Source organism: Harpia harpyja, chromosome 1 (genome assembly GCF_026419915.1).
Source record: "Harpia harpyja isolate bHarHar1 chromosome 1, bHarHar1 primary haplotype, whole genome shotgun sequence".
Lineage (NCBI taxonomy): Eukaryota > Metazoa > Chordata > Aves > Accipitriformes > Accipitridae > Harpia > Harpia harpyja.
This window is the reverse complement of record NC_068940.1, coordinates 98,386,586-98,413,763: the sequence shown is the minus strand read 5'-3', so window position 1 is coordinate 98,413,763 and position 27,178 is coordinate 98,386,586. Positions and strand designations below refer to the sequence as shown.

Sequence of the window (27,178 nt, the reverse complement as noted above, 5' to 3'; positions counted from 1 at the left end):
AATATTTCTGATCAGAGGAGGCAAAGAAAAAGGCAGAGACTCATAAAAACAGCCAGGCTGCCTGCTTTTGCTCATGAAGACCCCAGGGAGGATGGGGAAGGAGTGTCTGGAAGCTGGAGAGAGCGACCAAGAGTCTCAAATGAGGCTTAGGATTTGGAAGGAGCATCCTGGCCACAACAGCACAAACAAGGCAGACTTGAGAGGGTCGTACCTGCTGAGGCCATGCACAAGACCATAATATTATTATTCAGGTAACAGCTTCTTTTAAGCATGTGAGTTTTCAAAACCTGTAAAAACTATATCACAGGTATGGATAACACAAACATAATTTTATCTTTTCTTTTGCATAGTAGGAGAACATCTCAATACCAGTTTAAGACTTTTTGCACATCACATTTGACTATGGTGCTTACAGGTACACATAAACATTGTAAGACAGGTGACATGTCACAAAGAAAAAATAATTGCATTTCAACAAGTTACTTCTAAGACATTAGGAAACAAACTTTTTGCTGACATAACAGTGGCCTTACTAAGGGAACCCAAATAGTTTTAAACAAACAATAAAGTATCAGTCACTGCTGCCACTTGTGGCTGATGCTGCATCATTCTAAACAGCAAAGGTTTGCAAAGTTGCAAGTGTTCACATAAATACTGCAAAACTTTGCCATCTTGAATTACTTTTCTAAGTCTTGATATTTTTGTTCTTTCTTCTTTTTGGTATCTGCCAGCTCCATCAAATTGTCTGAATCTTCTGCAGCTAAGAAATTCTTTGCTACCTCTACTGCCTATTACCAAAAATAGTCCTGAATCCATCAGCTTTCCACACTGCATTATGTTATTGCTCCTTATTATTGCACACCAAATTCACTGATTTTCTTCCATTCTATGACAACTAATTTTAGCGGGAAAAGGTACACAGCTGAATATATGGCAGATTAACTAGTATTTCTAGCTGTCTCAGACTAGTCTCAGGCAAGACAATGTCTTTGGATTTCCTTTCTAGCATGCATAATGCCACTACATCTGATAAATCTATTATCTCAAAGGAACAAAACGAGAACATATATCAAGCATTTCAAATCCAGTACTAAAATGTACTTTCTAAGCCATGTTATTGTTACTCAAGCTCACCTCAGAGTAAGCAAATATTTTTAAGAGACTAAAACTTGTTAGAGTAGTGAATTCACCTCTGTAATGTTTTTGCTTACCAGTTTCACATTGTCTGCCACTGAAATAACAATGGACACGCAAAGGCAGCTATTAGCTAATTCTGGAGTAGAACTTGGCATCTGGCTTAATCCATTAATTCAGAATTTCCTGTAATATTGATGGAGCTGCCTTTATGGCACCTACCCACAACTCCACATACCACATTGGTACCAACCCCTGACAGATCACATTGCTACTTAAGTAATGGTATTTTATGCAGAATCACAGATTATGTTGCTCCAGTTATGCTTCTCTTTGCAGTAGTTTCAGTCACGACCCTGACATTGTGGGGCTGTCAATCGAGGCTGTCCAGCTGCCAGCTCTCGAGTGCTAGCACCTTTCATCCTAATGTAGCAACCTAGAAAATGCATCAGGCAAAACAAATATTAATGGGATTTAGAGATTAGCCTATTCATCCAGCTGCTGTTGAACCGCTGCTCGTTAGGGCAAGACAACCATAACAGACTAAACCTATTTAAACAGGCATAGTGATTTATAGAGATAGCCACACATCTTAACCTGCTATGCCTGCCTACTGGCTTTATTCAGCACTGGTGACAAATAGACTCTTGACTGCTCAGAAGTATCAGGTGAGAGTTATTAAAATACAAACAATCACATCAGCCCATCACAAAATTTTTGCTTTTTTGACTGATGGGAAAAAGAAACAACCAACCAAACAACTGAACTCTCACAACACCTACAGAACAAGACGGATGTCCATGCAAGTGCTGTCTCTTATGGCCTTTTCTGACATGTTCTTTCATAAGTTCTCACTTTAGACAGAAAATTTAATTTACTATATTTTCATGCTTCATATTCTCCAAGAATAAGGCCTCAAAAGGATATGGAAGAATCAGGAAAAGAAAGTTTCTTATTATGTGTCTCCATCTTAGATATGATGTTCCAGACCTCTGGCACTGAAGCTAACTCACTCCTCAAGTAAACCAAGACTTTTAGCCCTTTCCTCACATAAGCACTCTTGATGCAAATGAGCAAACAGTGACTCATGGAATAAAATTAGGGACCAACTCTACATATTATTTTTCCCAAGAGTGTTGTACTTTTTCCCCATAAAAAAGGCAAGTTTCCCATTTTAAAAGTAAATATTCTTTTCCAAAGATGAAAATAAAATATTTGCTATATTTTTAAACCATACTAAATTATGGATTGATTCAAATATAAAATAATATAAAAGTCAAAGCATGCCTACAGCAAATAGTATTCACATGTTATTTCTGAATATATACAAGAACCCTTATTAAGTACTATTTTTTACTGTTTTCTCTTTGAAATTGCTGGTGAGGTGTAGCTTTACCAAAACATTACATATCTCTCAGGTTCATATAAGCTTCTAGAAACCCCTAAGCTACTAATATACCCTGACACTTGACTCAGAATTCAAGACCTACCACAGAAAGATGTGGGGAGGGCTCATTTAAATCTAAAGAACAAATATTTGAGATTAATACTAATTTGGGTTAGTAACAGATTTGGGTATGGAAGCGGAGGTGTAAGGGAGTGTCAATGGAAACAAGGTCCAAGGTTTCTCTGTAGGAGTCTGGTAAGCTAAACGATTTCTGTGCTTTTGACCTAACTGGGTCTGGCTGCTGCAGAAGACAATATGCAAGTTAATCTGAGTACCTGGCCCAACAGAAACAGCTTCTTTATCCCAGTCTTGATGAAGCAAAAATAAAAGTTATTTGCACTGGCTCCACATCTCTCCACCATCATGCTTTCTCCATAGCTGTCCTCTTCAGAAAAGTACCCAGAGTCATGTCTTCTCCTCACCCAACTCCGAGGCTCCTTTGATTGCCTAGGAGATCTCTCAGCCATGGAAGCAAAACTGAATTTCACTTCTGGTGACACCCTGGGAAGGAAGGGTGAGAGGGTGTGTATGGGAAGGAGGGCTGGGGAGAACCAAGGTCTCCCCAGCCTTTTACCACCTTTGGGATTCTCTCACTTCTTCCTCCCTCTCTTACATGCCTCCAGGCTCCCTCCACAATCCCGAAGCATCTCTCTTCCCCCATTCAGCATCCTTTCAGTATCCCCACACTCAGTTTGCCAAAAAAAAAAAAAAAAAAATCCAGCTTGCCTTCCCTCAAGCAGCAACTGCTGCTCACACAGAGCATCCCAGGCTATGGCAAGCAGAAAAGGTGTCAGGTCGCAGTCAGACTCCACTCCGATACGGTGATGTCAGCGTGGCTGGACACGGAAAACAACACTGAGCTGAAGAGCTCCAGAGAACAGAGCTTACTCTGGCCCAGCTGAAAGAAGAGAAAACCACTACTTTTGCTGACCCTGTCCCCCACAACAAAGCTGCCACACGGAGCAGCTCAAGTCAGAATATCTCATCATCATCATCTTCTCAGCCTTGCCAGAAAGAGCTGCATTCTTCAGCTGAGTCTGAAGTTGATTCAGATATTGTTAACAGCAAAAGACAAAATTATGAGTTGTTAAAGCCCCACTCCGATTCTCTTCCACCTTTCATAAAAATGGCCACCAATCACTACTCTTCGCAGTTTCTTCAAGTGCAATTGTGCAAGACGTTTCTGAGATGCTGCTCACAGGGAGAGTTAGCCACTCAGCGCATGGTGCTCACAGACCTCTGCAGAGCGTGGATCCAGCCGTGCAGACAGCACGGCTCACGGGCACAGACAGTAAACAAGTAGAAATAAATCAATCTGTTCCCCCATAAAATTGTTGCCACTTGAACTGCAGTATCTCCCACACTGATATTGTAGATAATTCTGTTTCATCTTGATTACAACCAGTATTAACACCCAAAGCAATAAAATCTTTCACATTCTCATTTTATTCAAGCCAAAGGACAACTCTGCTGCAGTGACATATGGCTCTGCTCCTCTGCAAGTACGTTAGACTGCCTACGAAACCTCCTTGTCTAGCAAAGGATAATGCTTTTTAAAAATCAATGACCTGCATTAATTTGTATTTTCCACCAAGAAAACCTTACATATCATCATAATCATCTTTCTATACAAGAGATAGATGAGTTCTCACATTGTTTGCATTTTTTTTCCTCCTTTAATGGAGTGATTTTAGACTGTGTCATTGATTATATAGCTGTAACATGCAATTGTTTCCAGCAAAAGAGTCAGCTTGGGGTTCACAGACTGCAGAGCAGCTCCTGCCTAGTTGAAACAACATACAGTCTAGGGGATATGAACTGAGGATGGGACTAAGCTTTGCAGCACTTTGAAAACAAGAGGCAGTTCATAGCCAATTACTTATGTACAATTTTCAACCTCAGGGGATTTGGCATTATCTCTGGATTTTTTTTTTTTTTTTTAAATCCAAAAGCTTTCTCTGTAGCATATGTACTGACATCCAAACGAGCATCCCAAACTCCATGCAACAGGATTAAATCCCCTCCTGCTCTTCTCCTGGCTGCATGATTTCTGTCCATGTTACTGCAAGATGACCAGCTGCCATGGGGAGGGCAGAGATTATCCCAGGTTGCTGTTCTGGGAGCAAGAACTAACATTTCCACCTCTGTGAGGCAGACAGGGACCCAAAACCATGGTCCCCAAATGTCCTGCAGGAGACATCTATAAATAGCTCCTTGTAAGACTTCCTTGTGAGAATAGAACAGATTTATATTTTCATGTGGTTAGAAAGTATTTCTCTGCTTGAAGATGCAGGTTCAAATAATGAGAGCTGCAGCTCCATAAAAATTATAACACCTGATGTACAAGCACTGGCTCATAAAAAAAACAGACACAAAAAGGTAGTAAGAAAACTATTTATGCCTCCTCTTTCCCATCTAAACCTATACTTCTGAAAACAGCTGATTTCAGACCAAGAAAATTCTGTTTATTTATTGTTTTTAACAAAAAGTCTTCTCCCTGTGCCAACAACTTCTTAATAGTAAACAGGATGCAAACTGCATGACATACAGGAACAGATTTTGTTTAGCAAATGCTTAATGTCATTGTCATGGTTTCTAAAAAGGCAGCTTGTAATGGCACTGAAATTTGCACTTACTGCAGCTTAATTAAAAAACACCCGTTTCCCGTTTATATCTAATGTAGAGACATTCAGATTAAAAGAGGGAAATATTTACTCATGTACTACTGTATGTGAATGAAATGTATGATGAAAAAACCCTAGCCCTAGAATTCTGAACTATCATTTCCTTTGGTCTATGATGAAATAATGTAGTCATTCCCCCCATAACTGGGGAGAAATCATAAAGTATTATTTGAGCAAGCTGATCTGCATTTGTGGGATACTTGTTTAAGCAAAGCGGGAAGGAACCATTGCATTAACTTCACAAGCCACTGCAGCCCTGGGAAAGTACGTATCATGGTTTAACCCCAGCCAGCAACTGAGAACTACACAGCTACTCACTCACTCCTCCCCCGCCAGCAGGATGAGGGGAAGAGAATTGGAAGGGAAAAGTGAGAAAACTCATGTGTTAAGAACAGTTTAATAATTGAAATAAAATAATAATGAATTGTAATTAAAAAAAAACTAAAGAGAGATAAATAAAACCCAAGAAAGACAACTGATGCAAATGAAAACTATTGCTCACCACCAACCGATTGATACCCAGCCAGCCCCCAAGCAGCAGCCACCCTGCCAACTTTCCCCCTAGTTTGTTGCTGAGCATGACGCCATATGGCCTGGGGTATCCCTTGGGTCAGTGGGGGTCAGCTGTCCCAGCCATGTCCCCTCCCAACTCCTTGTGCCCCCCCAGCCTGCTCGCTGGTGGGGTGGGGTGAGAAGCAGAAAAGGCCTTGGCTCTGGGTAAGCACTGCTCAGCAGTAATGAAAACATCCCTGTGTTATCAACACTGTTTTCAGCAGAAATCTATCCAAAGCATAGCCCCATACTAGCTACTGTGAAGAAAATTAACTCTGCTCCAGCCAAAATCAGCACAGTATGGCATCTCCAGAACTGAGAGTTTTAGTTAATGTGTGTTGGCCAAGAGATGCCTGGGTATAGAAAAAGAATTCTTTCTGGTAGACTGATTCTTTCTACAGATTTTTGAGGTGGAGTAACCTGTTTGAAGCTGCAGCTGTCTTCCATTCTAAAATATGCTATTAACCTCTATTCCAGTCATAACTTATTTTCCATTACCATGCTAACAAAATACATTGAAACCTGTAAAAAATTTTTTTGGCATCATTTGTGGAAGGTGATATTTCATGAAATAACAAAATCATTTTACCCCCCAATGACCTAATTCCTTGGGGCGGGGTGGGGGGGTGGGGAAAGACTTTTTGGGGCTAGTATAAATCTCTTTTTTGATAATTTGAAATAAAACCCAGCAAGAAGTCATGACTTCTAATCGGCAATGCATTAGATCTAGAGACATGAAATGGGCACTAACTGGCTCATTACCTTTTTAGTGAACATGGATTTATAATTTGTACTGCAATGTTAAACATGTCCATCAACCCTTTGCCGCTGAGTACTCCACCCTTCAGTGAAATAGTGCTAAAAAAGGGATTCTTTTCTGCCCCAAATCCTTTCAGATGTTGCCATTTCTTCAGTTATTATAATTTCTGACTCAAATGTTTGCATGGGTGAGCTCTAACTGAAGGAGCAGAAAGACTACCCCTTGGGCTTTCAAGGCAAAGGCAGTGACCCTATTTAAAACAGTGACTGATCTACTAAAAGAAAAGGAAACCTTTGTATTAGACTCAATTTCAAACAGTTTTAACAAAAATATTGAGTGGATCTTTGGCATCTAAAGTTAAATTTACCATAACAAAATTGAAGCGAATAAAAAGAATTTGAGACATAGAATACAACTAGTATTTAACTGTGTATCAGCATTACATTATCTTATGTTTTGTTGAACATATTGGTCCATTTTTTATCCAACCATTATTCACAGAAATTTTTGAACTAAGTGAAAAATAAGTGGAAGACTTAAAAAAAGAGATTACCTCATTTAAGAATCAAATATTTAGAACACAATCATTCAAACACATGTAAGACATCAAAATTATAGGTACAAATTCAAGAGGAAACTTTTCTAACAGCTACTGTCAGTGAAAGAACAGTTTGTTCCGTTAAATTACCCAGCATAAGCCATCAGCAAAATTGCATTAAAATGAAGGCAGGCTGTCAGTAAAGTAGGAACTCTTAATTATTGTAGAAGTCTAGTAAATCTTTACATCTCAAACTTGGAAGTTAAACATTGAAGGGAAATGAAACAACATCCTAGAAAGAGAGGTGAAATCAAAAGACTAACAGGAGACTACCATAACTTGGAAAGGTTTGGGGGTTTGTTTTTTGTTGTTAGTTTGTTTTTGGTTTTTTTTTTTTAAGATCACAATAAACACAAGAAGCAGTCAAGTTTATTACTTAAATGTAGAAAATGAATTAAACTTTTAAAACAAAACAAACACCACCACCACCCCCCGAGAAACCACTCTACCTCCAAAGGAAACAAATTGATTTAATTTTGGAAATACACAATTCATATAACTGCTTCCACTGTGACTGTGTATTGCAAGTTGTCTTCTATAAGTGTCCAATAAACTATGAAACTATTGCAATCATACCATCAAAATGTCCATCCATCTAATTGTCAATCTACTCCTAACACCCTTTTTATCTGAATTTCACAGGAAAAGAGATACAGCAGCATGATGCAGAGTCAAGAGAGAAGACAATGAAAAAAATCAGGACAATGAAAAAAAATCTGAAGGAAGGTCTCATTAGTTTTCAACTCTACCCTCATTTTTTTTTTTCCCCACGAGCACATTATACAGTTTCTGGTTGGATAATAAGTCTCTTTTTCATCCATTATAGAGAAAGAATCAATTACAGCCCAATACCAGGTAGAGAAAGCTAACAAAAGACATTCTTGCCATTGAAAAATTGCATAGTGTGGAACTGTTCACAGTCATACCTGTCCTGTTACTTCCAGGAAAAAATGATGATGGTATAGTCTAATCTCCAAAAAAGCCAGTGAGAAAATGCAGCTGGAAGACTAAATACAATCCTAAAATGACTAAGATTAAATAGAATAAGTTAGGCACATGTTTTCAACCTTACCATAATATTGCAAATTCAATATTAACACAAATGTCTGCTGCATTACATTAAAACCCAAAATATTTTCCTTTTGACATACTCCTTTCCTTGAAGAGTTTAGAGTCCAAATGTTAAATGTTGTATTCCCTTACTCTCCCTTACATCCACCGCTGTTACCAAACTTCTTAAATCATGCTGATCCTACCTTGGGGCCAATAGAGGAACATTCTGACACAGCAGCAAAAGCAACCAAATATTTCTCAACTTACGCAGAGCAGAAGCCAAAGCTATTTAAGTAAAGGACTAAATTACAATAAATAGTTTGGGACCAAAAAAATATATTGTTCTGTCTACCTCTAAAGCAACTTTTGTTGCTGTTGCCATGGAGTTTGTAGGGCATGAAAGAAAACTGTTAAATTAAAAGCTTGGAATGGCTTATAATGGAGAATGACTTCTCATTAACCGTTCTTTACCTGTTAATCAACAGTACTATGATTAGTTCACTTTCAGATTGTTCTTACTTATTAAGTGAGGCCATAGAACAAAAAAGCCTCTCACTGTTCTTTATTACAGAGCACTTATTCTAAGCATTAGAATAGAGAGAAGGTATATCTTTTCCAGCTCTCTTTAGATGAATGTTCTACTTTGGAACCAATCCAGTCCAAATTAAGGTACGCAACTTGGGATAAGACTTCTGTATTCTTTATTTAAAAATAAAAAAAAAAAAGAAAAGAAAATGTTGTATCTGTTTAGTTCATCTGTTCAGAACAGTCATAGTCATTGAAAGTTATTTTCATATATATTATATATTTACATTTTTCTTGTGCATATTAATTTGCATCTCATTTAGAATATTATAAAGTAATTCCCTCCTCCTTAGCTTCTTACATGACATCATGAATGTTAAGTATTATTGAATATGTTTTCACATACAAGTTATCTTCAAACAAAAAAGTCACTGTGCCTTGCAGAAACTGCAATCAGAGTTTTGCTCTGCTGAGGCAGATATGCTTTCAGGTGATCCAGGTCATAAGGTTTTGCCGCTCTCATATTCTTTGAGAAGTTACTTAGCCAGGACCACAACATTTCCCCCCTGCAAGCCATAACTAATTTTTTCCCCACATTATGTTTACTGTCTAAAGGCAGATTGAGAGTCAAAAACCTATTAGTGCTTGTCAAATGCTATAAAGTCAGCAAGAAAAAGGTGTTCATTAAATGATTATTGCAATGCAACAGCAGTCAACCGACACACAGTCTGGCCAGCAAACCGGGAGAAGGATTTTTGACAGAACTTTTGAAGACAAAAAAAAGAAACAAAAAAAGGGGGGGGGGGGAGGTATGGCATCTTAAGTACAGAGAAACTTGTAACTGTAAAGAAACATCCAAAAAGATGTTATTCAGAAGACGTTTAGGAAATCTACAGCTTTGCCTCCCACACACACAAGAAAATGCAGGGTGAATAGTCAAGCGTCATTCATTAATGGTCTTGTAAGATTGGTACATTTTGAAAATATATAGTCTGATTCATGATCCCATATTTTAAGCATATGTACTATTAGGGTTACTGAAGTTTTCAAAAAGATAGATACAAGCAGCAAGATTATTAAAAAAAAGCATACAATTTTTCTCAGGCAGGAAACGTGTTCAAAGTTTTCTAGTCTATCCTCTTTTAGACACTCCTGTTAATGCCTCTGTTAATTACCAAAGTACCCTGATAATTAATGATAATAATTAATCTGATTGACCCAGTTAACAACCGCTGCACTGAGACAATATCCACTTATTGATATTCAGAGAGACAAAGGCAAATATCACAGTTTCACATCTAACAGAGATTAGGTGAAGCCCAAAATAAGCAAGCAGATCCAAAGTTATGCACTTCATTTTTGGAATTACACCTTCGTAAGTAATCAACATGCTAAGCAGAAGATACACCAGAAAAAAAAAAAAAATTTTAAAGGGTATCTCATTCAAATCTGGAGTTGCCCCATAATCACAATATGGCTGTGTAGCTGTCACTGCCAACTCACCAATTTCACATCTCCTTTGTTTTTACTATTTTTATTACTATTCTTTTTTCATAAATATGTTTATGCAGGTTTTTTGTTGTGGTGTGTTTGGGTTTTTTTTTTAGTAGAGGTGAACAATTTAAAGAAAAAAATGTGGATATTATTCTTTTTTTCCAGAGCCACAACACAAACACCTTAATCATGAAGTAAACTATAACACTTCTGAATGCCCCTTGACACAAGAAGGGGAGAAAGTATGATGGATTTTCAGCAGACACACACTGCTGCAGTATCACTCCAAACCAGGATTCATTTGCTTTCCACCTCATTGCCAGAACATGATCCCTTGGTGTTCTCTTCTCCACAGACCACGCTGTCCTTTTCAGGCTCTTGTGTTTTATGATTCATCAGGCACAAATTTTACTGAGACTCCCTAATGCCTTTTTTCAAATGGGCTGTACTTTTCCATGGTCTCCCAAATGTTACAGGTTGAGGGTTTGGGTTTTTTTAATTTTTTGAGTGCAATAAAATAATGAAATAGGGAACAACTCTGAACATGTCCAACAAATGTACCAACAACTGCTACATAGCTTACCCAGAAAGAGTTAACAAAGGGGTCCACCACACACTAATAAGATACACAATACAGACAATCTCTCAAATACCTGAATATATTTTAATGAAACATTTGATATGCTTGTGTAACATACATTTTCAAAGTCACCCTAAATTGTATGTATCCTGCCTAGTACAAGTTCCAAAAAGCAGCAGACAAATAGGATTTGGTTGTTTTTTCTAATAAACGCACACACAGGTCTTGTAAGAGTGACAGCTTCATATCAACTCAAATATTCAATGGAGAAATACTGACTATTTAAAAAGGAAAAAAAAAAACCCACAGCCAAACAAAAAAATTCCAGAACTTCAATCCTACCTAGTATCAGATCATTACATTAGATTTTGGAGACTCATCCACTTTATCGCTGTAAATACATAGTTTGGGTAAAAGAGAGAGATACTAGATAATTAAGTTTACTCTCCAATGATCTAGGCCCCTCCTGCCCTCCCCCCCCCCAACTACAGGGGGAGGTGGAGTCTTTTAACTAAACTTCTTGAATCAAACACCAAAATCGCCCCAAAATCACTCAGACATATACTGGTTAAGCAGTTTTACTTGTAGTGCTTGCCCTGGTTCTGTGAAACCCAGCACTGATATTTGGAGCAAGAAAATACACTACCACAAGTCACAACACTAAGATAGAAATGAAAGTTTCCATGTGACAACACAGCAGCATTCTCACCTGAGCTGTAAGAAAAAGGAGGTCTGTCCACAGGAAATAAGACTGTGCAACACTCAGCAACTCCAAGACTTATTTCCTAGCACAGGACACAGAAATATAAAGGATTACCCATGGCTGGTGGTAGATTTATGGTTGCACATACTTGCTTCTCACTTGGTGCTGAACAGCAGGCTATCGGTGAAGTCTGAATGATGGTTTTGTTCCCTGCAAGAGCTACAACTTGAGATTCTCCACAAGAAACCCCACAATAAGAGACAGCTGGGATGGTGGATAACCATATTTGCATTATCAAGCTAAGCATCTTTTTCTAATGAGAAGACTGTAACTTCACCTTTCATCACTACTTCAGTTTTAATGCCAGTTGTGCTAGACACTTCTACCCCACCATCACACAGGTAGCTGGTTTAGCACCACATTGAGACAAACACAAGACACAAATAGATAGCTTGGAAGATAGATAGGCCTTTTCTTCAGAAAGGAAAAAAAAAAGCACCACGCTCTATTGCAAGGTAAAGCAGATGAAGTCATCACTGCACTAGCATTTTTAACCTCATGGTAAAACTCAAATGTTATTTTTTCACAGTGCTTTTACCTCATACAGCTCAGAAACACTCACTACCAATGTTGACAGTGTTAGTGAACACAGTGTATCTGCTGAGCTGGCACAATTTATTTGCAAAGCAGCAGCACAGTAGGGCAGACTAGAGCTGAGAAATCCTCAAATTCATCCAGTCACAATGACTTGCTCCCTTTCATTGTGTTATCACCATTGGTAACAGAAGTTGTGTTGCAACATCTCTTCCGCTCATTAAGCCTGAGGAGCTCTGACACTGTTATTAATACAGGTGTCTTTAGACCTTCATAAGACAAAGGGAAGTGAGAGGTAACGTGAGGGAGTACGTAGGCTAATGGGAACCTGAAGTCTTCTTCCCAAACAAAATCCGTATCATTTACTTGCTCCTATTACATGACTGTCACATAATCTAATGGAGAACAAGTGTGGGGAAAAAAAAGAGCAAATTTTAATCTTTGTATTTATTTCTACACATTTTTAAAGGTGTGTATGAACTCTTTAAGAAATGTAAAATATTCCTAATAACTAAGGCACCATCCTCATAACCACAGATTCTCAGGAATATTTAGGTGTTAACTCACCCTTGATTTCAGTTGAATGAAGTGTATAAATACTTCTGAAGGTGTGGGTTTTCAGAATACCATTATACAATGGTAGATTTTAAAGTTTACTCATTCTTGAGTATTGCACCAGATTCTGACATTCTTCTGACATACTTATTCAAAGCATATTTTAAAAAAATTAAGTCTCTGACGAAAAAAATCCCATAATCTCCTCTAACTGGTATGGAAGAACCATAGAAACGAAATCCTTGTATTTAAATAATTGGTCAGGTTTTTACTCCAAACATACATGTATTCCCATTTACTTCATAATTCAGGTTAGAAATGACAAAATCTGGTTTACCTCATAGGGTGGTATTAGGACTTCAGTTATTTGTGAAGAATTCCCACATCCTTGGAAAGCACAGAAATTCTCTCTACACACAATAAAGCAACAGTATGTAGAGGTACCACTTAGCTTTACTCCTCAGAAGTCTGAATTTATTTATAACAAGTGCTGATGCTTAGTGAAAAGCTTCAGAAAGCTTAGGCACAGATTTATAGTGTCATTTGACAAAAATTCAACAGCCTTTGTAAGAGCAGTGCCTTGCAAATGCAGATGTAGCTGCAGACATCTGTTAGCTAAACAATGCTGAGGTGCATCTCCCTCTGCAATTCCATCCTACTAGGCAATGATCTGGAAAACCTCAAAGTGTAACACATTAAGTTCAAGAAACCATTTCAGGGATCCTGACTCCTCTCCCTTATCATCTGTAGCACATGTTTACCATTTATGGCTCATCACCAGCACATGCAATCACTTATATTCCAAATGTTCAAGGGGCTCTGTAGCTGAGGAAGAAAGTACATTAATATTCTGAACTATCTGGAGACATCCAAACTTGGAAAGTCTTATGACTTTGTACTGCAATGCTTGGACACCTTTGACACACCATGCTAACCTAAGTCCCTCCTAACAAGTGCAGCTTGCATACATAAAGCAATATTGATTCAGCTGTGCATAGCTGTTTATACAGCCTTTCAGGAGCACAGCATCTTCAAACACTACTGCAGACATTAGACCGTGTCTTCCTAGAAGAAGTTTAGTGGTTGTCAGTGAGGCTTGACTTAATGATGCACACTGCACCAATGACTGTATTTAATTAACTTTTTTGGTTGGCCTCACAGAGCTGTTTTCTACAATCTGATCTTGTCCGCATGAACCCTGTTATGATTTCATGCAGGAAGGAGGCTTGCAGCCACAACATCCTTCATAAATAAAACTGCCCTGATTTATAAAGGCTCTGTTGATAAGGAGCAAAGATATCATGGTATCCACACATGGATAAAGCGCAGCACAAAGCTTCTTTCTGAAGCAAAATATCTGGAGATTAAGCCTAAACGAAAGAATGCCATCCTTCTAAATGAGCAGTTCAAGCAGTTCAAACAGTTTAATAAAGGGAGGAATGAGGACAATAAGGGATGGTTATTTTGAAATGAATACTTTTATCTATACCACATGGTATCTTTCCCAGTGGCACTACCAGAATTCAATAGCGTGATTTCATAAGAGAAGATAAGAACTAGCTTTGCTGCTTTCAGGAGACAGTGTGTTTAAGCCTTCCAAAGAAGAAGCTATGGGAGCTGATGTTTTACATGAACCGCTTTATTTATAACTTAAAATGCAAAACAGAACATGACATATACCCACTTATCTAACTGTACTAGGTTTCATATATAAATACAAGGAGTGTTCAAGGATAAGTGAAGGATCTCCATCCCAGAGGTTGTCTAAAAATTCCTTCTTGATGCTTCTTTTTCTTTCCTTTTCATACAAACACATTCTAGGCATAATGGTTAAGAAAATTAAAATACACACACGTGCAAACTCATTTGCTTAAGCTTCTAACCCAGACAGCAAAACTTATGTGAACATGTGAATGCCATATCCTTCTTTACGCACAGCTGAGCCACTACACATACCCTCATTTCAAATCCTCTCTCTTATATTGTTCTTTTTCCTTCTATATATCTTGTTTAATTAAGATGATGTTATTTGCTTCCTTTGGCATCTGTAGTAGTTTATCAGCACTTCTCGAGGAGCAAGCATTTCCAAGCTTATAGCATGACAGATTATTTTCTATTAGGGTCTGCAGCTCATAAGCATATCCACCTTTCATATCAAGTTTTATAGATGCAAGCTTCAAGCATTTTAGACGGGTGAAAATATCAGTTCCTCCAACGGTAGAATAGAAGTAATGATGTACCAGAAGAGAAATAAATGACCCTTAATCCACTTTACCCTGCAAAGTTCTAGCTTTGTGAAGGAAGAGTCCAGGAAAACTAACTCAGTCTTTTTGCCTGGCTTATCCTTATGCCAATAAAATAAACATGACACAATACATCCCTTTTTAACCACTTGATGAGTCAGTGCAGCTCAGGAAACTGATAAAAGGTTTATGGAAATAAATTAATATTGCATGAATGCTGCTGGAGCTATTAAACAAACATAAGCGAGAACCCATCACTGAAGCCAAGAGACATTTATATGATGAGGGAAAGTGGCAGAAAAGTCAACAATCATTATTACAGCAGGTTCTTTGCCCTGTGAAAATGGCACATGACCTAAGCAGATGTAAGCAATGTAACTGATACAGTTATGCTGTTTATATCAGATCTTACAACTGAATTACATTGCTTTTAACAATAAAAGAAATTTCTTTTAACATTCCTTTTTTATTTATACAAATGAACATTTACCAAAGTCTTTCAGTCACTTAATCTCTTCTTCAAAATAAATAAGAATAGTATTTCTTTGAAAGTTATGAAACAGCTCAGTAATTGGTGTTTTGGTTATCCTTTCACAAGCCTGATGCATGATAGGTACTTGAAGTCTCCAGTTGATGACATAACATGAGATAGCAAATACTGTGACTTGTCTTCAATAGGCAAACCCAGTTTCATTTTTGAAAACACAGTCAGTTCAGTTACCTTTGCTGGAGGCCAAGAGAAAGATCAAAATTATCAGCCTTCCTGCAGGAGTCAGACTCAGATCTGCAGATCACAGATGCTTCAAAGATGCTACCCAAAAGTAGCTGCTGTTTCTTACCCACATTCACAATGTACTTCAGAACTATGCACTTGTGTGACAAGAAAGGAGGCAAACCTTTCCATGACCTGGCAATACACAAAGTAAGCTCTGCTCCTGAGCATGGTGACCTACACAGACTTAAGTTCCTGAGCTTTCAATCCAGCAAAACACTCATATTTTAATATGTCAGGATTTCTGAAAAACTTCAGAGATACAGTTGAACCAGAAGCAGTTTGGACAGGAAAAACAGGAAGGACTGCTCATAAGCAAGTGGCCCTCTACTTTTCTGGTACATATAAAAAGTAAATTCTGATGGTATTTTAGTACTTCAAAGTATGATCTTCCAAAGATCCTGTGAATTTTCTCAAGAATGATGTATTTTTACTTGCCTCAAGGACGGCATTTAAAACCCACTCTAGACAACATTTGCCCAGTTATGGACAAAAAAAAAAAAAAGAAAAAGAAAAGAAATACTTTGCAGTGACCTTAAACACATTAACAGATTCCCTGCATGGTTTTTTTGTTGTTGTTTTTTTTTAATTAAGATCATCCATTAGGAAGTATCACTGATCGACTAGCTTATTATTGACCTTCCTTTAAGTTAGTTATGCCAAAATAAGAGTAGATCTACAGAAAAGGTCCATTCTGAATTCAAAGATACAGTTTCCACAGTTTAATTTTGATGTTAAAGAAAGTCACATTGAGTTTTTAGAAAGCACATCTTCAATTAAGAAAACAGGTAAATCAAGAAGCTATGTTCCTATAAAGGTTACTTCATCTCTCTTGAAGACTTTTTGCTATCATTTAAAGTACATACATTTCTTTACTATCTTCTGTTGCATAAATTCCCCATTATACACTGTCTGCCAGATATAATAGTGGCCTATTATAAAACCCCATCAAATATATTTGCATTGGGGAAGACTACAGCTAGGCACTGAATATCATTGGTAGTCAGCAAGATGTACCACTGTAGAAAAGTGCCACTAATGTTCCTGGTGTCAGTCAAGGAAATTAACAATGCAGAGTTTTTGCAATTATTGGAACAACTTCAAATGACAGTTTCACACAAGAATTACCTTTGGAGATGTTAATAAATGCACTGTTTCTAGCCTTCTACCTATTTTAATTCTTCCCAACTCAACCATAGTTCTGTCTTTTATTTCCTCTCCTGCGTGCGTTTGTCTGACATTCAACAATACTGGAAAATTAATCTCATGTCATCGTAGATGTTTAATTAGGATATTAATAAAGTTTATCAATTAATAGACCCATATTATTGGCTCCTGTGTTTGATGGAAAACAAAACTACTTCTTTATGCCATACATTCAAAGACAAATTTCATATATAATACTTAATTTTAAAAAAGCCGAATTATTGATCTACGTATTTTACAACAGTAATTGCTTCAAAAGATCGATCTTTAAACATGGTCCTTCCTTCATCAGAACTTAAATGATTTCATATAGCACATTAACAATGTTTGACTATTGTCAGAAAAAGTCTTTCCTACTATTCCATTAGACATTCCATTCATACATTTGTGTTGGCTTTTTTGACTTACTGAAAAGAAATTGTGAAGGAGAGCAGAAGAAAGCTGCTTCTGCATACTTCAAGTAAAATCACAGAAAAAGGAAGCAGCATAATCAAGAGCAATGGTAGTCTTCCTTTGAGACCTTTCTTACTATAATAAATAACAAACTTTTGAAGAAAAGGAGACTGATAATTACTCAACATCCACCTCTGAAAAAGATGAACAACCTGAAGATAACAAAACAGTTATTTGCACCCTGTATTAAGACAAATTAAATGTTAACATATTTCAGTGTGTTTAATTTAATTACAATCTATTTCTCATAAAAGGAGATGATGTTATTCAAGGTTGAGAGAATATTTGTATATTTTTTAAATCTATTAAATTTCCCCTAAATGCTGGCCGGAATAGTCATACCTGGTAGTTTGGTTTGGGGGTGGGGGGGTGTTGTTTTGGGTTTTTTTTCCCTTTTTGCTCTCCTTCTCATTCATATATAGATTTGGCTTATTGAATCAACCACATAGCAATTACACAGCAGAGGACACAGTAGTCAAACAAAACACTGAAGACTTACCATTTACACAGATCTCAAAAGATTTGCAAAGGTCATCTTCAAACAGGCAGCCTAAAAAACACAGTAGAAATGCAAAAATTAATACAGGTTTCAAACTGTGGATAATTAGTGCAGACTGAAGACCTCTCAGGCTATTAAATGCTCAGCAAGAGTCAGACATTTGGTTGGCCTTCAGAGTCTAAATTGGGCAGTACAGAAGGTCAAGAACATGCAGAGAGGTCTGGTTAGCCAGCACATCTTACTAAGTGGTTATGTCCAGAATAACCTCCGATGTTTTTCTTCCTCCTCATTCCTCTACTGAGGGTTCAGTTTTCTCCATGCATGTCTCTCGTTTAGTAGTTTGAGGAACTCTACATTCTCTCAATTTTGAATATGTTATTATACCACAGCACAGTAATGTGGCAACACACTACAAAAGTATACACCAAGAAATCAGGAGTTTCCTAAAGATATTTCTACTGCAATGAGACAAGCCTAGGAATCAGGTATAAATTGCTCAAATTAGGCTTGGATTTAGTAACTGCAACCATAGACCACACCTAGATCCTCAGGAGAACTAACTCTTTGGAGAAAGGCTTAAAAATTAAGCCATCCATACCAACACCATGATACCTCCACAGACAGCTGACAAATGGGTAGAGGTCTATGAAAAATATCCCAGGGGTTTTTTTCCATTTACAGTAGGAAATTTGCTGCAAAACATGCTGCTTTATGGAGCCCTGCTATGCCAGCCCCATACCTCACCCTAGAAACTGCATCCAGGTTGGCAACCCCAGCTCATCCACTTATACGCATCTTCACAGATGAAGTATTTTGTTCCCCTGTTGCTAGCATCACCTAGCCAGGTAATGAGACACTAGTTATTATTCCCTTTATCTTCAAATAAAAAATGAACTCCTGCTGATATTTGTGAGGACAGCAGACCAGTAGACAAGATGCACCTCTGCTCTGGTCACTCCACAGTGGGGGACGGGCACAAGGACCAAGTACAGAAGCAGCATGAAATGTCATGCTGCTGTTAAGGGCAGGCACTCTGTTAACCCAACAAGTAGTTTCTTTACTTTGTTTTCTGACAAAGATAAAGAGCTAGGACTGGATAAAATCCAAGGAATGAGGCCGTATTTTGAACACAGAAACTGCCCTAAAGAACGCATTTTCACAATTAAACTTTCAACTTCTCTGGGAAGTACCTTTAAGTTTATAAATGGACACAGGGGGTTAGAGAAATTAAGCGACCTTGAACAGTTTCACACTGCATCAAAAAACAGCCAGGAACTTCACCATATCTAAACACAGGAGCAAATCCTCTCTCCCCAGCTGTGCCTATCTCCACAGAAGCACAGAGTACAAGCATCTTTATTCATCAGAGTCAAATGGATTAAGTAGGCTGTTCTTATTAAAAAAAACCCAAAAGGCTCAAGACTCTCTGCCTATGAATCACCTGAGTCCTAATCCTGCTAAAAGAAAAGTTCAGGGGGATAGAGTGACTTATGCATGCCTGCATAGCTTTTCAGCAGGTAACTGTATTAGCACATCATTAAGCCTGAACTAATATACTGTGTCTCTCAGCAGGATTTATTAACACAGTGCTAGGTCTGAGCTAGGTAAGCACATTTACATGAATTCAAGACATATTGGAGCACCAGCAGAGTCCCTTACATCTCTCCCACACCTGCCTGCAAAGACCACATATACATAACCTTAAGCAGATAATGAAAGCCTACAATATGCACACCAATAGAAGTGTTCTCTCATCCTTTTACCTGTGCACAAATAAACTGTGGATATACATTTGGTAGCTTCTGAAAGGTAGAAGAAGTTTCAGACCATGAAAACTTCTGCAAGCAGAGTATGGTAGAACAGCGTGCATCTACACAATCCACAAACTGTAGTTCATGACATATTTTTTGAGATGTGTATAATTGTGCTCCACACAAGTCTACTGTAACAGCCGTTTGACCTGAAACGGTGTCTGAAAACCCACTGAAGATATCTGGCTGCAGCCTTGGTAGTGACCCAGCAGAGCAGAAGGATGCCTTAACCATATATTGACTCCTAAAGAACATAAGACAAGAATGATGACAGGCAGCGACCAAAACACATCAGCTCAGAGTATACAGCAGAAGACCTCTAAATAAAGCATAGTAACGACCACTTAAAAAAAGGAATGCTTGCAGAAAAAAAAAAGGTAATAAACTTCAAATGCTAATATAAACTAGACAAATGAAAGGTATACTTCAATATTCCTGTTTTCAGAAATCTGAAGTTCTCTTCTAAAAGAAAAGTTTTTATGGTTAGGAAAAAATCCCTGGTTAAATCTCTCTGCCTTGTTTTCCTGAGAGATCACAAAATACTTAAAACCAGAAGCCTGAAACGTCCATGTCCAGTGAAGGCCTGCAGAAGGTGTCCTATGATGGAGGAAAGACAGGCAGGTTTGTAGTTGATTTCCCATCCTGCAGAAGCTGTGCTGTAGATCCAAAAGGTGTCAGATGAGAAGTTACAACCAGGAGTGTTTCTAGTGGAGTAGCACATCAAAACAGTGACTGGTTCACCCAGACCCTGCTGATTGAAGCACCTGGGAGCTGGGATCACAGCCACCTGCTGCCCATGGCCACCCACTAGATGTACTGATATTCTCAGAAGCAGAAAAATCCAGGTACAAGATGAACAAAATGAGTATGCTCAGGTACAAAGAAATAAACAACCAGGCTACCTCCATATGGAACTCCAATTGAAATGCACTCTGATTTTGCTTGATACGCTTTGCTTTATCACCTCATATATTTTCCATGAAAAGCACAAAAGAAAACTGATTTTATCATGTTTTAGTTTCTCTTTTAATAATAGTTGGTTATTTGATGCTCACCACAGCAAGACATCTGATGCAATTAGCCTTGGAAATTTATGTCTCGGAGAGCAAATTAATAAAAGGCAATGCATGGCAAACTGTTTACTCTAAAATAGACAAGGACCTCCAAAACCCCTTGAAAAATACTTTGTTTCAAGTTACTTATTGCTAGAGTGGTTGTTATACATTTGTCACCCAACCAGTCAATATGCTAATTTAACTACTAATTTATCTTTTGTTGCTATTTGCTATGACATTAAGCAGCATGATATTTCATTTTAAATATCCTCTACCTACTAATAGCAATGGTGGTAATAAGTCACCACTGAAGAGAGAAGTGGTATTGTCTCCAAAAAGCACTTAATTCAGTTCATGCTTTATGGGATCAAAATTACATTTAATTTTCTATCAAACAACCCTCCTACCAAAGGTCTTCTCCTAAAACACATAAACTGTTGATGCAATACCTTCAAACCCCACAAAAAAACCCAAAACCGACCCCCCAATCTTACTCCGTACAGCAGCCCTGAAGTAACAAATTCTCCATATCACTATTCAACCAGCTGATGGAGAAGAAAACTGACCAGATACACATATATTGGTTTGCCTAATCTAGAATTTAAACACAGGTTTCTTACTTAACTCACATTAAAGATTCACCTCTTCACTAACACTTGTATGGTCCTTACATCCCAGTAGTGACAAAGAAGGTTGGAGCAATGACTTGCACACAGGTGCACAAGCGCCCACAAGAAGTTCAGCTGATTATCCCCTCCCCATGTAACCAAGTGTCCTGGTTTCAGCTGGGATAGAGTTAACTGTCTTCCTAGTAGCTGGTACAGTGCTATGTTTTGAGTTCAGAGCGAAGAATGTTGATAACACTGATGTTTTCAGTTGTTGCTCAGTAGTGTTTAGACTAATGTCAAGGATTTTTCAGCTTCTCATGCCCAGCCAGTGAGAAAGCTGGAGGGGCACAAGAAGTTGGCACAGGACACAGCCAGGGCACCTGACCCAAACTGGCCAACGGTGTATTCCATACCATGTGACGTCCCATCCAGTACAGAAACGGGGAAGTGGGGGGCAGGGATTCGCCGCTCGGGGGACTGGCTGGGTGTCGGTCGGCGGGTGGTGAGCAATTGCACTGCGTATCATTTGTACATTCCAATCCTTTCATTATTGCTGTTGTCATTTTATTAGTGTTATCATTATCATTATTAGTTTCTTCTTTTCTGTTCTATTAAACCGTTCTTATCTCAACCCACGGGTTTTGCTTCTTCTCCCGATTTTCTCCCCCATCCCACTGGGTGGGGGGGAGTGAGTGAGCGGCTGCGTGGTGTTTAGTTGCTGGCTGGGGTTAAACCACGACAGTCCTTTTTGGCGCCCAACGTGGGGCACGAAGGGTTGAGATAACGACAAACCTGACCAGAGCTTGTTAAAACAAATTTGTTATAAGCATTCATTATATCGGTCTAATAGTTGCTGGTCATTATGTTGATTTATGTGTTCTTAGAGTTGTTGCTCTGGTTTTTAAAGTTCTGTTATGTATCACCTCGCTTGCTGTATGTAGTCCCTCTTCTGCTGCTTATCATCCGTGGGAGGTGGATTAAGGTTTTCGCTTTGATGTATTGTATAACACTGGTTTATGGTATGATAAAGTCGTCGGCTGTGGGATTAATCCGGTACTTGCACCCAGCATTGTCACCTTTATACTGTGGAAGCCATCTGTGGGAAACTATTAATAATTATACCATTTACCTTTCCTCCTTGGAAAACCAGTCTATGGGTGGGATACCTTTCTTCCCCTCTCCTTTCTCCTTCAGTCCAGTTACAATGGTGTTTGAGAATTTTGAAAAATTTGAATACTCTTGGGATGTTGGGACCAGCACGGTCCTAGCCCTACTGCTAGGAATTAGCATGCTTCTGAATGTGGTTCAGCTCTCATTTAAGGTTAAACAACTATTTAAGAAAATCACCCAGAGATCTGCCCCAAGGCTGGATAATTATGAGTGGCAGGGTGTGTGGGGTAGTATGGGCAAGTACCTAGAAAAGTGGGCACCTCCAGTGTTTTGGAAATTCACCCCTGAACAAGTGCAGAATCCAGAAGAACTAGTAAAATATTTGGAAAAGGTATGCTGTCACCCCGGCAGCTCCAGAGAGATACAAATTACTGCAACGTGCTGGGGCCTGGCCCATGCCTATCGAGCCCTGTTCGACACCACTCAGTACCCTCAAGGGGAAGAGAAGGTCTCTGGACCTAACAACAAAACGATGAGCACTGTGGCTATCCAAACCTCAGCGACAGGCACTGCAGCCCCTCCAGCCTCGGCAATGAGCACGGCAGCTACCCAAACCTCGGCAACGGGCACTGAGGTCCCTCCAGCCCCAGCAACGAGCACAGCAGCTACCCAAACCTTGGCAACAGACACTGCGGTTATCCAAGACCCGGCGAGCGGTACTGCAACTGAACCAGTGGACCAACCTGCACCAGTATCAGTTGCCCCCGTACAGAAAAAGAAATATACAAAAAAATCAGTTCGCTTAGCGAAGGATGAAGGCGAACCAGGGTCATCACGGGAACAGGAGGAAGAGGCAGAACCAGAGGTAATAACCCGGTCCCTATCCTTGAGTGAGCTGCGGGATATGCGAAAAGATTTTGGCCGCCGTATAGGTGAGCATATTATCACCTGGCTCCTCCGATGCTGGGACAATGGGGCTAATAGCTTGGAATTAGAAGGTAGGGAAGCCAAGCAGCTGGGATCGCTTGCCAGGGAAGGTGGCATTGACAAGGCAATTGGAAAAGGGACACAAGCCATCAGCCTCTGGAGGCGACTCCTGTCAAGTGTGAAGGAAAGGTACCCCTTTAAGGAAGATGTTATATGTCAATCAAGCAAGTGGACAACCATGGAAAAAGGTATCCAATATCTGAGGGAATTAGCTGTGCTAGAGACAATTCATCATGATCCGGACAACCCACAATTACCCAAAGATCCAGACGAAGTCCAATGCACACGACCCATGTGGCGGAAGTTTGTACGGAGCGCACCATCGTCCTATGCCAACTCACTGGCAATAATGACCTGGAAAGACGAAGAGGCACCGACAGTGGATGAAGTGGCTCGCCAACTCCGTCAATACGAAGAGAATCTCTCCTCCTCCCTACAAGCCTGCATTTCGGCTGTGGAGAAGCTGTCCGAGGATTTCCAGCAATTCAAAGAGGAGATGTCCTGTTGCCCACCTGTAAGGACCAATGTCTCAGCTATTAGGAGTGAGCGCTCCTCTGCCCAAGAGAAAGAATATAGAAGGTACACACCGCGAGGTGCCCTGTGGTTTTACTTATGTGATCATGGAGAGGACATGAGGAAATGGGATGGAAAACCTACCTCGGTCCTAAATGCACGGGTACGTGAGCTGCGAGGAAAAAACACCACAAAAGGGGATTCTACCAGGAAAAATGCCGCTCCGGTTTCCAAACAGAGTAGAAGGGCTGATCTTATTTCTGATCCTCTTGAAGGGACTTCTGAGCCAATTTTACGAGAAGTGAATACTGGATACTCTGACCAGAATTAGAGGGGCCCTGCCTCCAGCCAGGTGGAGGAAAGGGATAACCGGGTCTATTGGACTGTGTGGATTCGATGGCCTGGCACGTTAGACCCACAGGAGTATAAGGCTCTAGTAGACACCGGCGCACAGTGTACTTTAATGCCATCAAGTTATGAAGGGGCAGAACCCATTTCTATTTCTGGTGTGACAGGGGGATCCCAAGAGTTAACTGTATTGGAAGCTGAAGTAAGCCTAACTGGGAATGAATGGCAGAAACACCCCATTGTGACTGGTCCAGAGGCTCCGTGCATCCTTGGCATAGACTATCTCAGGAGAGGGTATTTTAAGGACCCAAAGGGGTATCGATGGGCTTTTGGTATAGCTGCCTTGGAGACGGAGGGCACGGAACAGCTGTCTACCCTGCCTGGTCTCTCTCAAGACCCTTCGATTGTGGGGTTGCTGAGGGTTGAAGAACAACAAGTACCAATTGCTACCACGACGGTGCACCGGCGGCAATATCGCACCAACCGAGACTCTCTGATTCCCATCCACAAGTTGATTCGCCAACTGGAGAGCCAAGGAGTGATCAGCAAAACTCGCTCACCTTTTAATAGTCCCATATGGCCCGTGCGAAAGTCTAATGGGGAGTGGAGACTAACAGTTGACTATCGCGGCCTGAATGAAGTTACGCCACCGCTGAGTGCTGCCGTTCCAGATATGCTAGAACTTCAATACGAACTAGAGTCAAAGGCAGCCAAGTGGTATGCTACAATTGACATTGCTAATGCGTTTTTCTCAATCCCTCTGGCAGCAGAGTGTCGTCCACAATTTGCCTTTACTTGGAGGGGTGTCCAGTACACTTGGAATCGACTGCCCCAGGGGTGGAAACACAGCCCCACCATTTGCCATGGACTAATCCAGACTGCACTGGAAAAAGGTGAAGCTCCGGAACACCTGCAATACATTGATGACATCATCGTATGGGGCAACACGGCAGAAGAAGTCTTTGAGAAAGGGAAGAAAATAATCCAAATCCTTCTGAAAGCCGGTTTTGCCATAAAAGAAGGTAAGGTCAAGGGACCTGCACGGGAGATCCAGTTTTTAGGAATAAAATGGCAAGATGGGCGTCGTCAGATCCCAATGGATGTGATTAACAAAATAGCAGCTATGTCTCCCCCAACTAATAAAAAGGAAACACAGGCCTTCTTAGGTGTCGTGGGGTTTTGGAGAATGCATATTCCAAATTACAGTCTGATTGTAAGCCCTCTCTATCAAGTGACCCGAAAGAAGAATGATTTTCAATGGGGCCCTGAGCAACAACAAGCCTTTGAACAAATTAAACGGGAGATTGTTCACGCAGTAGCCCTTGGACCAGTCCGGACAGGACAAGATGTTAAAAATGTGCTCTATACTGCAGCTGGGGAGAATGGCCCTACCTGGAGCCTCTGGCAGAAAGCACCTGGGGAGACCCGAGGCCGACCCCTGGGGTTTTGGAGTCGGGGATACAGAGGATCCGAGGCTCGCTATACTCCAACTGAAAAGGAGATATTGGCAGCATATGAAGGAGTTCAAGCTGCCTCAGAAGTTGTTGGTACTGAAACACAGCTCCTCTTAGCACCCCGACTGCCAGTGCTGGGCTGGATGTTCAAAGGGAGGGTCTCCTCTACACATCACGCGACTGATGCCACGTGGAGTAAGTGGATTGCACTGATCACACAACGGGCTCGCATAGGAAACCCCAGTCGCCCAGGAATTTTGGAAGTGATCACGGACTGGCCAGAAGGCAAAGATTTTGGAATGTCGCCAGAGGAGGAGGTGGCACGTGCTGAAGAGGCCCCGCTGTATAATAAACTGCCAGAAAATGAGAGGCAATATGCCCTGTTCACTGACGGATCCTGTCGCATCGTGGGAAAGCATCGGAGGTGGAAAGCTGCCGTATGGAGTCCTACACGACAAGTTGCAGAAACTGCTGAAGGAGAAGGTGAATCGAGTCAGTTTGCAGAGGTGAAAGCCATCCAGCTAGCATTAGATATTGCTGAAAGAGAAAAGTGGCCAGTGCTCTATCTCTATACTGACTCATGGATGGTGGCAAATGCCCTGTGGGGCTGGCTACAGCAATGGAAGCAGAGCAACTGGCAGCGCAGAGGTAAACCCATCTGGGCTGCCGCACTGTGGCAAGATATTGCATCCCGGCTAGAGAATCTGGTTGTAAAAGTACGTCACGTAGATGCTCACATACCCAAGAGTCGGGCCACTGAAGAACATCAAAACAACCAACAGGTGGATCAGGCTGCCAAGATTGAAGTGGCTCAGGTGGACCTGGACTGGCAACATAAGGGTGAGCTATTTATGGCTCGGTGGGCCCATGATGCTTCAGGCCATCAGGGAAGAGATGCAACATATAGATGGGCTCGTGACCGAGGGGTGGACTTGACCATGGACACTATTGCACAGGTTATCCATGAATGTGAAACATGTGCTGCAATTAAGCAAGCCAAGCGGTTAAAGCCCCTGTGGTATGGAGGGCGATGGCTGAAATATAAATATGGAGAAGCCTGGCAGATTGACTATATCACACTCCCACAAACTCGCCAAGGCAAGCGCTATGTGCTCACGATGGTGGAAGCAACCACTGGATGGCTGGAAACATATTCTGTGCCCCATGCCACCGCCCGGAACACTATCCTGGGCCTAGAAAAGCAAGTCTTGTGGCGACATGGCACCCCAGAACGAATTGAGTCAGACAACGGGACTCATTTCCGAAACAACCTCATAGACACCTGGGCCAAAGAGCATGGCATTGAGTGGGTGTATCATATCCCCTATCATGCACCAGCCTCTGGGAAAATTGAGCGATACAATGGACTGTTAAAGACTACATTGAGAGCAATGGGGGGTGGAACTTTCAAACATTGGGATACACATTTAGCAAAAGCCA

The 27,178-nt window shown here is 40.3% G+C and overlaps 1 protein-coding gene across 2 annotated transcripts in view; it reads right to left on the bottom strand.

Moving 5' to 3' along the window:
• Window positions 1-27,178, bottom strand: part of PTPRN2 (protein tyrosine phosphatase receptor type N2) — a 672,845-nt gene that overhangs the window by 578,369 nt on the left and 67,298 nt on the right. For both annotated transcript variants that reach the window (XM_052806687.1, XM_052806693.1), the window contains exon 2: window positions 17,853-17,903. In XM_052806687.1, the coding sequence (XP_052662647.1) occupies window positions 17,853-17,903 (51 nt within the window). The remainder of the gene's footprint in view (window positions 1-17,852; window positions 17,904-27,178) is intronic.